We start from the raw sequence: 16,900 nt of genomic DNA on the forward strand, positions 1-16,900 counted from the left end.
CCCAACCTAAAGAATGAAATTCCTTTGAATATTCAAGAAGCATACAGACTGGACCAAATAAAAACATCCCCTCGCCATATAATGATCAAAACACAAAATGTACAGATTAAAGAAAGAATATTAAGAGCTGCAAAGGAAAAAGGGCAAGTAACTTATAAAGGTAAACCGATCAGACTTACACCTGACTTCTCTACGGAAACCATGAAAGCCAGAAGGTCTTGGATAGAGGTACTGCAGAAACTAAGAGACCACGGATGCAAACCCAAACTACTATACCCAGCCAAGCTATCGTTCACTATCAATGGAGAAAACAAGACATTCCAGGATAAGAACAAATTTAAACAATACGTAGCCACAAATTCAGCCCTGCAGAAAGTAATAGAAGGAAAATCACAACCCAAGGAATTCAACATTGCTAACACTGCCTACAATGCCTCAGGCATCTAGTGACCCTTCACTATCACAACTCAAAGAAGGGAGACACACAAACTCTACTACCAAAAACAATAAGAATAACTGGAGCAAACAACCACTGGTCATTAATATCACTTAATATTAATGGTCTCAATTCACCTATAAAAAGGCACAGGCTAAGAGATTGGATACGAAAACAGGATCCAACATTCTGCTGTTTGCAAGAAACACATCTCAACCACAAAGACAGGCATCTACTTAGAGTAAAGGGTTGGGAAAAGGTTTTTCAAGCAAATGGTCCTAAAAAAAAAGCAGGTGTGGCCATACTAATTTCTAACAAAACGGACTTCAAACTAAAATCAATCAGAAGAGATCGAGATGGACACTTTATACTCATAACAGGAACAATTCATCAGGATGAAGTCTCAATCCTGAATATCTACGCTCCTAATATAAAATCACCCACGTATGTAAAAGAAATATTACTAGAACTTAAGGCAGACATTAAACCACACACACTAGTAGTAGGAGACTTCAACACACCTCTCTCACCAAGGGACAGGTCAATCAGACAGAAACCTAATAGAGAATTAAGAGAATTGTTGGAGGTAATGAAGCAAATGGACTTAACAGACATCTATAGAACACTCCACCCAAATAGGAAAGAATATACCTTCTTCTCTGCAGCTCATGGAACCTTCTTGAAAATTGACCACATACTCGGAAACAAAGGAAACCTCCACAGATACAAAAAATATCAGTGTCCACCTGTGTCTTATCAGATCACCACGGATTAAAGTTAGAAGGCAACAACAATGATACCCCCAGAAAGCTGACAAACTCATGGAAACTGAACAGTCAACTACTGAACCACACCTGGGTCAAGGAAGAAATTAAGAAAGAAATTAAAGTCTTCCTTGAATTTAATGAAAATAAAGAGACAACATACTCAAACCTATGGGACACGATGAAAGCAGTGCTAAGAGGAAAGTTCATAGCACTAAGTGCCCACTTAAAGAAAACGGAGAAAGCATACATTGGGGACTTAACAGCACACTGACAGCTCTAGAAAAAAAAGAAGCAGACGCGCCCAGGAGGAGTAGAAGACTGGAAATAACCAAACTGAGGGCAGAAATCAACAAAATAGAAACACAGAAAACAGTCCAAAGAATCAATGAAACAAAAAGTTGGTTCTTGGAGAAAATCAACAAGATCGACAAACCCCTATCCAAACTAATTAAACGACAGAGAACATGCAAATAAATAAGATCATAAATGAAAAGGGGGACATAACCACAGACACAGAGGAAATTCAGAGAATCATTAGGTCTTACTACAAAAGCCTGTATGCCACAAAACTGGAAAATGCAAAAGAAATGGACATTTTTGTAGATAAGTACCATATACCAAAGCTAAACCAAGAACAGGTGAACAATCTAAATAGACCTGTTAGTCGCGAAAAATTAGAAATTGTTATAAAAAATCTCCCTTCCAAAAAAAGCCCAGGACCAGATGGCTTCAATGCAGAATTCTACCAGAACTTCCAAGAAGAGCTAATACCTATACTCCTTAACGTATTTCACAATATAGAAACAGAAGAATCATTGCCTAATTCCTTTTATGAAGCTACAGTTACCCTGATACCAAAACCACACAAAGACCCAACCAAGAAAGAGAATTACAGGCCTATCTCACTCATGAACATCGACGCAAAAATTCTCAATAAAATACTGCCAAACCGAATCCAAGAACACATTAGAAAAATTATCCATTATGATCAAGTAGGCTTCATCCCAGAGATGCAGGGCTGGTTCAACATACGCAAATCTATCAATGTAATCCACCATATAAATAAACTGAAAGAAAAAAACCATATGATCATTTCATTAGATGCAGAAAAAGCATTCGACAAAATTCAACACCCCTTTATGATAAAAGTCTTGGAGAGATTAGGGATACAAGGGTCATACCTAAATATAATAAAAGCTATTTACAGCAAGCCAACAGTTAACATTAAATTAAACGGAGAAAAACTCAAAGCCATCCCACTAAGATCAGGAACACGACAAGGCTGTCCACTCTCTCCATATCTCTTCAATATAGTGCTGGAAGTTCTAGCAATAGCAGTAGGACAACATAAGGGGATCAAGGGGATTTGTATTGGAAAGGAAGAAGTTAAGCTTTCGTTATTTGCTGATGACATGATAGTATACATAAGGGACCCCAAAAATTCTACCAAAGAACTCCTACAGTAATTACCTTTAGTAATGTGGCAGGATACAAGATCAACTCCAAAAAATCAGTTGCCTTCCTATACACTAAGGATAAGGAAGCAGAGAGGGAAATCAGAGAAGCATCACCTTTCACGATAGCCACAAATAACATAAAATATCTTGGGGTAACTCTGACCAAGGAAGTGAAAGATCTATTTGACAAGAACTTTAAGTCTTTGAAGAAAGAAATTGAAGAGGACACCAGAAAATGGAAGGATTTCCCTTGCTCTTGGATTGGGAGGATCAACATAGTAAAAATGGCAATTCTACCAAAAGCAATCTATAGATTCAATGCAATCCCATAAAAATCCCATCAAAATTCTTCACAGATCTTGAGAAGACAATAATCAACTTTATATGGAAAAACAAAAAACCCAGGATAGCCAAAACAATCTTATACAATAAAGGACTGTCTGGAGGCATTACCATCCCTGACTTCAAACTCTATTACAGAGCTACAGTATTGAAAACAGCTTGGTATTGGCATAAAAACAGAGAAGTCGACCAATGGAATCGAATAGAAGACCCTGACTTTAACCCACAAACCTATGAACACCTGATTTTCGACAAAGGAACTAAAAGTATACAATGGAAAAAAGAGCATCTTCAACAAACTGTGCTGGCAAAACTGGATATCAATCTGTAGAAGAATGAAAATAGATCCATATCTATCACCATGCACAAAACTCAAGTCCAAATGGATTAAAGACCTCAATATCAGTCCGAACACACTGAACCTGATAGAAGAGAAACTGGGAAGTACTCTACAACACATGAGCACAGGAAACCGCTTCCTACATATAACCCCAGCAGCACAGACATGAAGGACATCATTGAATAAATGGGTCCTCCTGAGACTGAGAAGCCTCTGTAAAGCAAAGGACACTGTCACTAATACAAAAAGGGAACCCATTGACTGGGAGAAGATCTTCACCAATCCTGCAACTGACAAAGGTCTGATCTCCAAAATATATAAAGAACTCAAGAAATTAGACCGTAAAAGACTAATCAACCCAATTATAAAATGGGGCACTGAGCTGAACAGAGAACAGAAGAATTTCAAATGGCCAAAAAACACTTAAGGTCATGCTCAACTTCCTTAGCGATCAGGGAAATGCAAATTAAGACAACTTTAAGATACCATCTTACACCTGTCAAAATGGCTAAAATAAAAAGCACCAATGATAGCCTTTGCTGGAGAGATTGTGGAGAAAGGGGTACACTCATCCATTGCTGGTGGGAATGCAAACTTGTGCAACCACTTTGGACAGCAGTGTGGCGGTTCCTCAGGAAATTCGGGATCAACGTACCTCTGGACCCAGCAATACCTCTCTTGGGAATATACCCAAGAGATGTTTTATCATACAACAAAAGTATATGCTCAACTATGTTCATAGCAGCATTGTTTGTAATAGCCAGGACCTTGAAACAACCTAGATGCCCCTCAGTGGAAGAATGGATGAAGAAAGTATGGAATATATACATATTAGAGTACTACTCTGCAGTAATAAACAATGACTTCTTGAATTTTGCATACAAATGGATGGAAATAGAAAACATTATCCTGAGTGAGGTAAGCCAGACCCAAAAAGAGGAACATGGGATGTACTCACTCATATTTGGTTTCTAGCCATAAATAAAGGACATTGAGCCTAGAATTCATGATCCTAGAGAAGCTAAATAAGAAGGTGAACCCAAAGAAAAACATATAAGCATCCTCCATCAGGCGATGAAAGGAGACAGATACAAAGACCCACATTGGAGCACCGGACTGAAATCTCAAGGTCCAAATCAGGAGCAGAAGGAGAGAGAGCACGAGCAAGGAACTCAGGACTGTGAGGGGTGCATCCACACACTGAGTCAATGGGGATGTTCTATCGGGAACTCACCAAGGCCAGCTGGCCTGGGTCAGAAAAAGCATGGGATAAAACCGGACTCCCTGAACATAGCAGACAATGAGGACTACTGAGAACTCAAGAACAATGGCAATGGGTTTTTGATCCTACTGCACGTACTGGCTTTGTGGGAGCCTAGGCAGTTTGGATACTCCTCTTAATAGACCGGCATGGAGGTGGATGGTCTTTGGACTTCCCACAGGGCAGGGAACCCTGATTGCTCTTAGGACAGACGAGGGAGGGGGACTTGATTGGAGGAGGGGGAGGGAAATGGGAGGCGGTGGTGGGGAGGAGGCAGAAATATTAAATAAATAAATAAACAAATAAATAAATAAATAAATAGAAAATCAGTCAAAGTAATCCACCATGTAAACAAATTGAAAAAAAACCCACATGATCATTTCATTAGATGCTGAAAAAGCCTTTGACAAAATATAACATCCTTTCATGATAAAGGTCTTGGAGAGAGCAGGAATACAAGGAACATACCTAAACATAATAAAGGCAATATACAGCAAGCCAACAACCAACATCAAACTAAATGGAGAGAAACTCCCAGTGGTCCTACTGAAATCAGGAACAAGACAAGGTTGTCTACTCTCTCCATATCCAATATAGTACTTGAAGTTGTAGCTAGAGCAATAAGACGTCAAAAGGAGATCAAGGGGATACAAATCAGAAAAGAAGAAGTCAAACTCTCATTATTTTCTGATGATATGATAGTATATATAAATGACTACAAAAATTCTGCCATGGAACTCATACAACTCATAAACACCTTTAGTAATGTGGCAGGATACAAGATTAACTCAAAAAGATCAGTAGCTCTCATACAGGTGATAAATGGGCTAAGAATGAAATCAGATAATATAAAATATTATATTCACAAGAGCCACAGATAATATAAACTATCTTGGAAGTAACTCTAATCAAACAAGTAAAAGACCTGTATGACAAGAACTTTAAATCTTTGAAGAATGAAATTGAAAAAGACACCAGAAAATGGAAAGATTTCCCATGCTCTTGGGTAGGTAGAATTAGCTTAGTAAAAGTAGAGGCAGGTGGATCTCTGTGAGTTTGAGGCCAACCTGGTCTACAAGAGCTAGTTCCAGGAAAGACTCCAAAGCTACAGAGAAACCCTGTCTCGAAAAACCAAAAAAAGGGGGGGGGGCAATTTTACCAAAAGCAATCTACAGATTCATTGCAATGCCCATCAAAATTCTTCACAGACCTCAAAAAAAAAAAAAAAATGCTCCATATGAAAAAAAAAATCCCAGGATAGCCTAAACAATCCTGTACAATAAAGGAACTTCTGAAAGCATCACAATCCCTGACTTCAAACTCTAGTATGGAACTACAGTAATGAAAACAGCCTGGTATTGGCATAAAAACAGACAGGAGGACCAGTGGAACTGAATTGACCCTGATATCAATCCACACACCTATGTACACCTGATTTTTGACAAAGAGGCAAAAAATATAAAATGAAAAATAGAAAGGGTATTCAACAAATTGTGCTGGCTTAACTGGATATCAAATGTAAAAGAATGAAAATAGATCCATATTTATCACTAGGTATAAAACTCAAGTCTGAATGAATCAATGACCTCATCATAAAACCGACTACACTGAACCTCATAGAATATAAAGTGGGAAGTACACTTGAATGCATTTGCACAGGAGACCACTTCCTAAATATAACCCCAGTAACACTGACATTGAGAACAACAATTAATAAACAGGACCTCCTGAAACTGAGAAGCTCCTGTAAAGCAAAGACCACGGTCAACAAGAAAAAACGGTAGCCTACAGAATGGGAAAAGACCTTCACCAATCCCATATCAGATAAAGGACTGATCTCCAAAATATACAAAGAACTCAAGAAACTTGACATCAAAAGAACAAATAATCCAGTGAAAAAGATGGGGTACAAACTTAAACAGAGAACTTTCAACAAATGGGTGAAAGACACTTAAGGAAATGCTCAATGTCCTTAGCCATCAGAGAAATGCAAATCAAAACAACTCTGAGATTCCATCTTATACCAGCCAGAATGGCTAAGATCAAAACTACTGACGACAGCTTATGCTGAAGAGGATGTGGGATAAATACAACATTTTTTCCATTACTGGTGGGAGTCCAAGCTGGTGCAGCCACTTTGGAAGTCAGTATGGCAATTTCTCAGAAAATTAGCAAACAACCTTCCTCAAGACCCAGCAATACCACTGTTGGGTATATATCCAAAGGATGCTCAACCATGCCACAAGGACATGTGCTCAACTATGTTCATAGCAGCATTGTTTGTCATTGCCAGAACCTGGAAACAACCTAGATGCCCCTTAACTGAAGAATGGATCAAAAAAAAAAAAAAAAAAAAAAAAACCTGTACATTTACACAATGGAATACTACAGAGATGGGGGGAGGGATGACATCTTGGAATTTGCAAGCAAATAGATGGATCTAGGAAAAACCATATTGAGTAAGGTAACCCAAACCCAAAACGACAAATATAACATATACTCATAAGTACCTTCTACACATAAAGCAAAGCAAAAAAAAAAAAAAAAAACAACAACAACCTACTGTCCACAACACCAGACAACCTATACAACTAAGAGAACACTAAGAGAAACATACATGAATCTACAAAGAAAAGAGAAAAAAGCCAAGATCTCCTGAGTAAATTGGGAGTGTGAGGGTCACTGGAGAGGGTAGATAGTAATGGGGAGGGAGGGGAGCCGAGAAAAACAAAACAAAGACCAGAGGGCATCTTTGAATAAAAATTTAAAAATAGCTGCAGTGCTATTTCAATGGTCCCTTATATTGATTAATTAAACTCTTATATTTTGTACCTTTTGAAGACTAGAACCACTATATTTGTCAAATTATTGCACTTATGTGTAAATTGTTTTCAGTATTATTTTGATGTCTACAAGGTTCAGGTTGGTGGCCTCCGTTTTATTTCTCATTTAATTTTTTTTTTTTTTTTTTGTTAATCTTGGTTCATTGATCTTTTAAAAGAAACTACTTTGGGTCCTGTTGATTTTTGTTTTGGATGGCTGTATAGGAATATTTAAAAATTGTTCTCTTTCATTTCATTCCCGTTTGTTGTGGTTTCATTAGGCTTTTCTCTGTCCAAGTTCTTAAGGAGATTAGATTATTGATTTAAGGTATGTCTAATTTTTTTTGTTATACATACAGTTTTATAAATTTCCCTTATTAGTGGTGCTATATTTGTAACCCACAAATTTTGATCTATTGTATTTTCTGTTTTGCTTATTTCTGTGTATCTTTTGGGTTCCCTTAATATTTCTTTGTTAGTCCATGTGTACTTAGAAGTATGCTATTTACTTTCTTTGTGTTTGGAGATTTTTCTATTGTTAATTTGTAGTTTAGGTCTCCTGTTTTTAGAGAACATACTTTGTATAATTTCAGATCGTTAAGTATATTTTGTTTTGTGTTTCAAAGAAGCAGACAGATAACTGATTGTAAGGCCAGCCTGGTCTACAGAGAGAGAGTTCCAGAATAGCCATGACTGTACAGAGAAATCTCCATAATAACAACAACAACGACATCAGTACCATCATTCCAAATGTCTGTTTTTCCTTGCTTAATTTCCTATATTGGAATGTCTTTAAGGTGGAAATTGTATGGATTTTAAATCTTTTGAGTCATGGAATGCTTTGTTTTTGTTTTTTTTCTGTCTAATATGAATGTTAGTTTTTTGCGCATAGAATCCAGTGTTCTGAATAAATTTCAGAGCTTTAAAAGTACAATTTTATTGTCTTTTAATAGCTGTTATTGACAATATAGCGCTTGTTCTTTTATAGGGGATCTATTTTTTTTCCTCTACTTATGTAAAAATTGAAAATTCCAGAGAGTTAGGCACATCTCACATGCCTGTAATTCCAGCAGTTTGGAATGTTGAGGCTGGAGTTCCAGCCCAACCTGGGTATAATGTAAGACCCTGACATCTCCCTTTCCCATTAAAAAAAAAAGTTGGAGTCGTTGGGTTGAAATTGAAATAGAACAACCTTCACTATTGTTATTCTATAGTTTTTTTTTAAATAAAAGAAAAAAAATAATGACTGGAATGAAACAATCTTCTCCCTTGTTGTTCTTCTATAATATTTTTAGAAAGCACATTAGCTAGTAACATCCCACTTGTTGAGCTCATATTTCTCTACACTTTAAGTGTATATATTTTGGATTGGAATATGACTTTCTGAAATTTTTACCTATGAAATCTTCTATATATATGTGTGTGTGTGTGTCTTAATTTTCTTAATCTTGATTAAGAAAGCAATTTCAAAACTTGTAATTGTTTTCTGTCAATGTTTTAATTTAAAATCTATATTAACTTTACTTTTATTTTTTTTAATTTTTTTATTGTTTATTTATTTATTAAAGATTTCTGCCTTCTCCCCGCCACCACCTCCCATTTCCCTCCCCCTCCCCCATCAAGTCCCCCTCCCTCATCATCCCTAAGAGTAATCCGGGTTCCCTGCCCTGTGGGAAGTCCAAGGACCACCCACCTCCATCCAGGTCTAGTAAGGTGAGCATCCAAACTGCCTAGGCTCCCACAAAGCCAGTACGTGCAGTAGGATCAAAAACCCATTGCCATTGTTCTTGAGTTCTCAGTAATCCTCATTGTCCATTATGTTCAGGGAGTCCGGTTTTATCCCATGCTTTTTCAGACCCAGGCCAGCTGGCCTTGGTGAGTTCCCGATAGAACATCCCCATTGCCTCAGTGTGTGGGTGCACCCCTCGCAGTCCTGAGTTCCTTGCTCGTGCTCTGTCTCCTGCTCTTGATTTGGACCTTGAGATTTCAGTCCGGTGCTCCAAAGTGGGTCTTTGTCTCTGTCTCCTTTCATCGCCTAAATGTTTTTCTTTGGGTTCACCTTCTTAATTAGCTTCTCTAGGACCACACATAATAGGCTCAACGTCCCCTATTCATGGCTAGAAACCAAATATAAGTGAGTACATCCCATGTTCCTCTTTTTGGGTCTGGCTTACCTCACTCAGGATAGTGTTTTCTATTTCCGTCCATTTGCACGCAAAATTCAGGAAGTCATTGTTTTTTACTGCTGAGTAGTACTCTAATATTTATATATTCCATACTTTCTTCATCCATTCTTCCATTGAAGGGCATCTAGGTTGTTTCCAGGTTCTGGCTATTACAAACAATGCTGCTATGAACATAGTTGAGCATATACTTTTGTTGTATGATAGGGCATTTCTTGGGTATATTCCCAAGAGTGGTATTGCTGGGTCCAGGGGTAGGTGGATCCCGAAATTCCTGAGAAACCGCCACACTGTTTTCCAAAGTGGTTGCACAAGTTTGCATTCCCACCAGCAATGGGTGAGTGTACCCCTTTCTCCACAACCTCTCCAGCAAAGGCTATCATTGGTGTTTTTTATTTTAGCCATTCTGACAGGTGTAAGATGGTATCTTAAAGTTGTCTTGATTTGCATTTCCCTGATCGCTAGGGAAGTTGAGCATGACTTTAAATGTCTTTTGGCCATTCGAACTTCTTCTGTTAAGAATTCTCTGTTCAGCTCAGTGCCCCATTTTTTAATTGGGTTGATTAGCCCTTTACGGTCTACTTTCTTGAGTTCTCTATATATTTTGGAGATCAGACCTTTGTCTGTTGCGGAGTTGGTGAAGATCTTCTCCCAGTTAGTGGGTTCCCTTTTTGTCTTAGTGACAGTGTCCTTTGCTTTACAGAGGCTTCTCAGTCTCAGGAGGTCCCATTTATTCAATGATGCCCTTAATGTCTGTGCTGCTAAAGCTATACCATATCTTTCGCTATTCCTTTTATTTGGTGTTTATTGTCTTTTAAACCTAGATTTTGTATGGACAATTTATAATTGTTTTCTGTGAATGTCTTAAAATGCATATTAACTTTATTTTTTAAGCTATACTGTATCTTCCACAATTTGTTTTATTTATTGAGTTTTGTTTTTTAAACCTAGATCTTGTGTGGACAGTAATGACCGCACGTTTTCGATTGCCTTCTGGCAGAACCTACAATGTCCGAGCATCAGAGTTGGCCCGAGACAGACAGCATACAGAGGTGGTTTGCAACATTCTTCTTCTGGATAACACTGTGCAGGCTTTCAGAGTTAATGTGAGTATTTATTTTACTTTATTTTCTCCTCCTTCTTTCCTTAGTATCATCATCATCACCACCATTAGCTCTGGATATTAGTCTGAATTTAGATTTATTTGAAAACTAAAATCATTAAGTTATAGTACAGTTTGAACATTTTTATTTAAGAAAGTCTTATACAAGTTTATATCTGGTACACCTGCTCATTCAGACTAGATCTTTCAAAAAGTTCTACACAGCATAGTATCCTAGTTCATGAACAAATCAGTAGTATGTGGGTGATTTTATAATGTGCATGAGGGTACCTGAATATAATTTCTTAAATACCTTCCTAATATGTTTCACTAAAACCTTGTTTGTACTGTCTATGAATACAACTTTTGTTAAACAAATGTAACTAGTAAGACTGATATTACATAAGTATTGTCTGAAAAGCATTTGTCCAACAAGTATTTCTTCTTGTTATTAATATCTAGCTTCAGTTGTTCATTGTTACTTGAGTTTCACCTATGTGGTATGTTCGTATTAGTTCATTAATTTTCATTGTTGTTTGCTAGTCTTTTGTATGAGCATACCATAGTGTATCCATTTTCCTATTTCTGTTTAGTTATTCTATTTGTTTTTCTTTGTGTTCGGATTATTTCCACTATGGGCTCTTAAGTTCTAATTCGTGTCTTAGGAATATGTCCAAGGATACACATACCTTTTTTTATTTTAAAAGCTTCAAATCTGTAGTTGGAATGGAATGGAGAAGAGCGTACTGAATACATAGCTCCCTTTGTTCAGACTGAACTGATGTTAACATTTACTTTCTCTTTTCTTTCTCAACTCCCTGAAAAGTAAGTGGTAGACACACCAATAAGTATTTAGCATCTTGAGAGTCTTCTAAATTTATACAGTCCTATTGTGTAATTTAGTGTTCTTCTATATATGATATTCTTTAACAAATAGTCCATGTTCCTATCAAAGTCATGGCAATGACAAGGGATCTATTTTCTGATGTATTGTGCCTATCTATACTTTGAAATCTGTGATTTAAAATATTTATATTTACCAAATACAAACAACCTTTATTTTACTTGTGTTCGTGTATAATGTGTATGGGGGTTAATGGGAACATATCTGCCACAGTATGAATGTGGAGGTCAGATTGTTATGATCTGGCCTAGTTTGTCACCTGGTTACACTGTCCCTTTAAGAGACCAGCCCCGCCCTCTTCCAACCCCTCCCTTTCTTCCTAGTGAAGTGCATATCTTGCCTCCCCCAGCCTGTGATCTCCGTCTTGCCATCCCTCTCTGGAAGAGGTAACTTCTGCTGTCTCTCCCTCTCTCCTCCTCCTCTTTTCTCTCTGTTTCCTCCCCCCCCCCCTTTTAACTGAAGAAACTATATCCCAAGCTCACTCTGAATGGCATGCCTATCTGTCTCTGTCTCTTACCTGCAGCAGCTCCTCCTGGGACCCAGCTACCCCCTGGAGAATGGTGCCATTTTATTTCAACAGAATACAGAAGACAGTTTTTTTTTCTATCACTTTAGCATGGGTTTTGCGGGTCAAACCCAGATTATTAGGCTTGCAAGGCAAGTGCCTTTGTCCACTGTATCATCTTTTCAGTCCTGTTTACTAGTTTTTTAAGCTTAAATTTTCCGTGTATTACTTATTATTTAGCAGGATCACTAATTTGCCTTTCAAAAAATCCTCAATTCTATTTCACATTTGAAAACAAGTTGCAAAACAGTAAAAATCTCATTACTTATGAGATTATTTAACCTCATGCTTTCTAAAATGTTAAATTTTAAGTTTCTTGTTTTCTACTATTAATAGATGAAGAGTAGGTTTCAAAGCAGAAATAAAAAGTAAAGAGAATTTCCCTTCATAAAAAATTTCTGATTAATATAAATTATGTATCAGACAATTGAAAAAAAATTTTTTGCCTGTTATGGACTCAAGAAGATTATTTTGGAGGTATAAGTTTAATAAGTCTTATTTTAAGTTAATATAAGAATTTTTTTTAATTAAAGGGACTATTTACTTAGAACTATACTACAATCGTATTTTCATGTTTGTTTATTTATGTTTTATTGTGGATTGAACATGCAATTCAAACATTCTGCCAATGGACTCTGTTCCCAGACTGTTTCTATTTTTCATTTTGGGATATACTTTCACAAAGTTGTGCTGATTTGGCCTTGAACTTGCTTGCTCTGTAGTTCACCCAAGCCTTGAACTTGTCAGCCTTCCTGCCTTTACTTCCTGAGTTGGTAGTTGTCTTAAGATTTTTATTGCTGTGAAGAGACATGGCAACTCTTACAAAGAAAAAACATTTAATTTGGGTGGCTGGCTTACAGTTCAGAGGTTTCATCCATTATCATCCTGTGAGGACATGGTGATGTGCAGGCTAACTTGATGCTGCTGAAGGAGCTGAGAGTCCTACATCTTGATCTCTAAGCAACAGGAAGTGAATTGTTTGTCAAACTGATCACAGCTTAAACAAATAAGACATTAAAGCCCACCCCCACAGTGACACTTCCTCCAACAAGGCCACACCTACTCTGACAAAGCCATACCTCCTCTTAGTGTCACTCCCTACGAGCTTATAAGGGCCAATTATATCCGGACTACTGCAATGGTCTTACAGGTCTCTATCACCAGTCTGGTTAGTAGCCATATTTTCTAAAGAGAAATTTGGGAGTTTCTTTCTATTAGGGTACTTACAGAGACAGAATTCTCCCCCCCCACCCTGTGTGCATTTTTACAACACTTAATTCATTAAATATTAAATAGAATTTATTAAGTGATAACTATTGCTTTTCTCAACTTACTACATGAATTCCCTTAAAAAGTTTTTTTGTGTGTGAGCACGCAGGAGATCTCAGAAGGCTTTTAGCCTGAAATGGAGTCAGGCTGGTTCATCAGCTTATTTAAGAAAACATTTTTGTTTAGTCTCCCTCAAATTGATTTTTGACAGTGAGTGTCTGCCTTGAGAAATTTATTGAATACAAAACTTTTAAAAGTTTAAAATCAAGCTGGGTGTGGTGGTGAATGCCTTTATTTTTTTGTGTGTATTTTATCCTTTTTTTTCTTTTTTTTAAATTTTATTTATTTATTAAAGATTTCTGCCTCCTCCCCGCCACCGCCTCCCATTTCCCTCCCCCTCCCCCGATCAAAATCCCCCTCCCTCTTCAGCCCAAAGAGCAATCAAGGTTCCCTGCCCTGTGCGAAGACCAAGGACCACCCACCTCCATCCAGGTCTAGTAAGGTGAGCATCCAAACTGCCTAGGCTCCCACAAAGCCAGTACGTGCAGTAGGATCAAAACCCAGTGCCATTGTTCTTGAGTTCTCAGTAGTCCTCATTGTCTGCTATGTTCAGTGAGTCCAGTTTTATCCCATGCTTTTTCAGACCCGGGCCAGCTGGCCTTGGTGAGTTTTGGAATATATGAGAAATTGAACTTTGTATTATATGATAGAACTTAACAGTAATTCTTTTAATTTGGAATGCCCTTTTTTCTAAACTTAATTGTATATTAAGCATGAGAAAACTATTAGAAAGATTTATAGTGTGAACAGGTGACCCAGTTCTGCCTATCGCGTTTTCATTGGGCAAGTGTAGTTTTTGGGTCTCATATCATTTTTGAAATATATTAATTAGTAATTAAAAGTGACATTTAGGCCGGGCGGTGGTGGCGCACGCCTTTAATCCCAGCACTCGGGAGGCAGAGGCAGGCGGATCTCTGTGAGTTTGAGACCAGCCTGGTCTACAAGAGCTAGTTCCAGGACAGGCTCCAAAAAAACCCACAGAGAAACCCTGTCTCGCAAAACCAAAAATAAATAAATAAATAAATAAATAAATAAATAAATAAATAAATAAAAGTGACATTTACTTCTACTGAAAAAAATCTAGTTAGTCATCCTATCCACGTTGGCCCACTTTTGTGTCCATGTTTGAAGTTTTTTTTCTTTCATCTTTTTGTCTTTCTTTTTTGCCTGCCTCCCTCCCTCCATCTCTTCTTCTCTTCTCCCTCCCTCCTTTTTTCTTTTCTTTTTCTTTTTCTTTTCTTTTCTTTTTTTTTTTTTTTTTAAGATTTTAGAGACCTGGTTTCTTTGTGTAGCTCTGGCTATCCTGGAAATCTGGAAATTAGTCTGTAGACCAGTCTGACTTTAAAATCAAGAGATCCACTTGCCCCTTCCTCCCAAATACTGGGATTAAAGGCATGTGCCACCACACCTGTCTTTCTTTTCTTTTTTCTTTTTCCCTCCCTCTCTCCCTCCCTCCCTCTGTTTCTCCGTCCTTCCTCTCTCTCTTTTCTCCCTTCCCTTCCCTTTCCCTTTCCCTTTCCCATCCCCCTTCCCCTTTCCTTCCCCCTTCCCCTTTCCTTCCCCCTTCCCCTTCCCCCTTCCTTCCCCATTCCCCCTTTTTCCCCCTTTTTCCCCCTTCCCCCTTCTTCCCACTTCCCCCTTCCCCCTTCTTCCCCCTTCCCCCTTCCCTTCTTTTTCTCCTCCTTCTTTTTCAGACAGTCCTGTTATGTAGTGCTAGTTGGTTTGGTACTGACTATATAGCTCAGAATGGTCTTGAAGTAATTATAGTCCTTCCTCCTTCAAGACTCGTTTATGCTATGAATATAGGAGTACACCATAACTTGTATTTGCGTGTGTGTGTGTGAGTCGTGGGAACTGTATGGGTGATTGTGCTTGCCTATACACGTGCATATAGAGGCCAGTGTTCAACTTTGTATATTTTTTATCTGTAGTTCTCTATTATATTTTATTTACTTTTGAACTAAAGTCTTTCACTGGATCTAGAACTTGCTATTTCAGTCTAACCTGGCTGACACCAAGCCTCTGGGATCTGCTTACCTCCTTTCCCTACTCCAATATGAGGATTACAGGGGGCATGCCACAATACCAATCCTTGAGGTGGTGGCTAGGGATTCAGACTCAGGTTCTTTTGCTTGCGTAGCAAGTACTTTACTCTCTGATCATCTTCCCGGCTCTCTATCCATCTATCTATCTATCTATCTATCTATCTATCTATCTATCTATCTATCTATCTATCTATCTATAGATATATAGATATATAGATATATAGATATATATTTTATTTTATTTTTTTTTTCAATTTTTTTTATTTATTTATTATGTATACAATATTCTGTCTGTGTATGTCTGCAGGCCAGAAGAGGGCGCCAGACATCATTACAGATGGTTGTGAGCCACCATGTGGTTGCTGGGAATTGAACTCAGGACCTTTGGAAGAGCAGGCAATGCTCTTAACCACTGAGCCATCTCTCCAGCCCCCTATATATTTTATTTTTATGTGATAATGTAAGCTTCTTTGAGACTACAACACAATCCTCAATAATGTCCATCTACTTTCTTTGGGTCTATTCCAACTTTATTCTTACTCTGAGCATAGGCTGTTTGGGTTCTCAACTTGTGCCTCAGATTTACATCAAAATCTCTTGCCTCTGATTGAACCTGTAGTCCTCTTTCTTCTGAGAATCGTGCAGCCTCCAAATCTCTTCTCCTAGAACACAGATGAGGACACTGCAGAATTGTTAAGTAGATATTTGTGGCTTTTTCTTCTTTGACTCTTTCTTGTCTAATAACCTACACAATTCAACTACTTTAATAGCTCCAATTATACTTTTCATATTCTCATCCTAGCCAAGAGTGTTTGTTACTCTCTTTTTGGTTAGTATTTTCTTATACCATTGTTTAGAAAATACCCATGAGAACAAAGACAATGTAGAACTTGGTTCGTCTGTTTCTTTTTCCTCCAAGGATCATAGGTTGTCTGTTGTCTCTTTAAAAAAAAATAAACCACAAACACACAGAGACATATTACATACCCCAAACATATATCTAGCTTTTGTAGGTATTTGTGGCAGGACAATATTTCAATACCAGCTACTCTGTCTAGCCAAAAATCAAAGTCTTGATTGTTTTAAAATATAAGATTATGTCACTGTATGATAATAAATTTTTACTTGAAACATTTAATATATTCATGTGTTCACAGATACCGTCTTCATTTGATTAAGATAGATAATTGAGTGAAGTAACTTCTGTCTCACTGATATATACACATATCTTATAAAATCAAAATGGTCTGAAATACACCGATCAAGGGAGTAAAATGATACTTGATTTTCAAAGATGGAACCCTGAGCATCTGGACCATTGATGAATTTGGTATTTTTGATTTCGAC

The 16,900-nt window shown here is 37.6% G+C and overlaps 1 protein-coding gene across 5 annotated transcripts in view; it reads left to right on the forward strand.

Moving 5' to 3' along the window:
- Positions 1-16,900, forward strand: part of Ptpn4 (protein tyrosine phosphatase non-receptor type 4) — a 182,482-nt gene that overhangs the window by 37,461 nt on the left and 128,121 nt on the right. For all 5 annotated transcript variants that reach the window (XM_057769289.1, XM_057769285.1, XM_057769287.1 and 2 more), the window contains exon 2: positions 10,560-10,714. In XM_057769289.1, the coding sequence (XP_057625272.1) occupies positions 10,577-10,714 (138 nt within the window). In that variant the 5' untranslated portion in view covers positions 10,560-10,576. The remainder of the gene's footprint in view (positions 1-10,559; positions 10,715-16,900) is intronic.

The sequence above is a fragment of the Chionomys nivalis genome, chromosome 5, assembly GCF_950005125.1.
Source record: "Chionomys nivalis chromosome 5, mChiNiv1.1, whole genome shotgun sequence".
In the NCBI taxonomy this organism is placed as follows: domain Eukaryota; kingdom Metazoa; phylum Chordata; class Mammalia; order Rodentia; family Cricetidae; genus Chionomys; species Chionomys nivalis.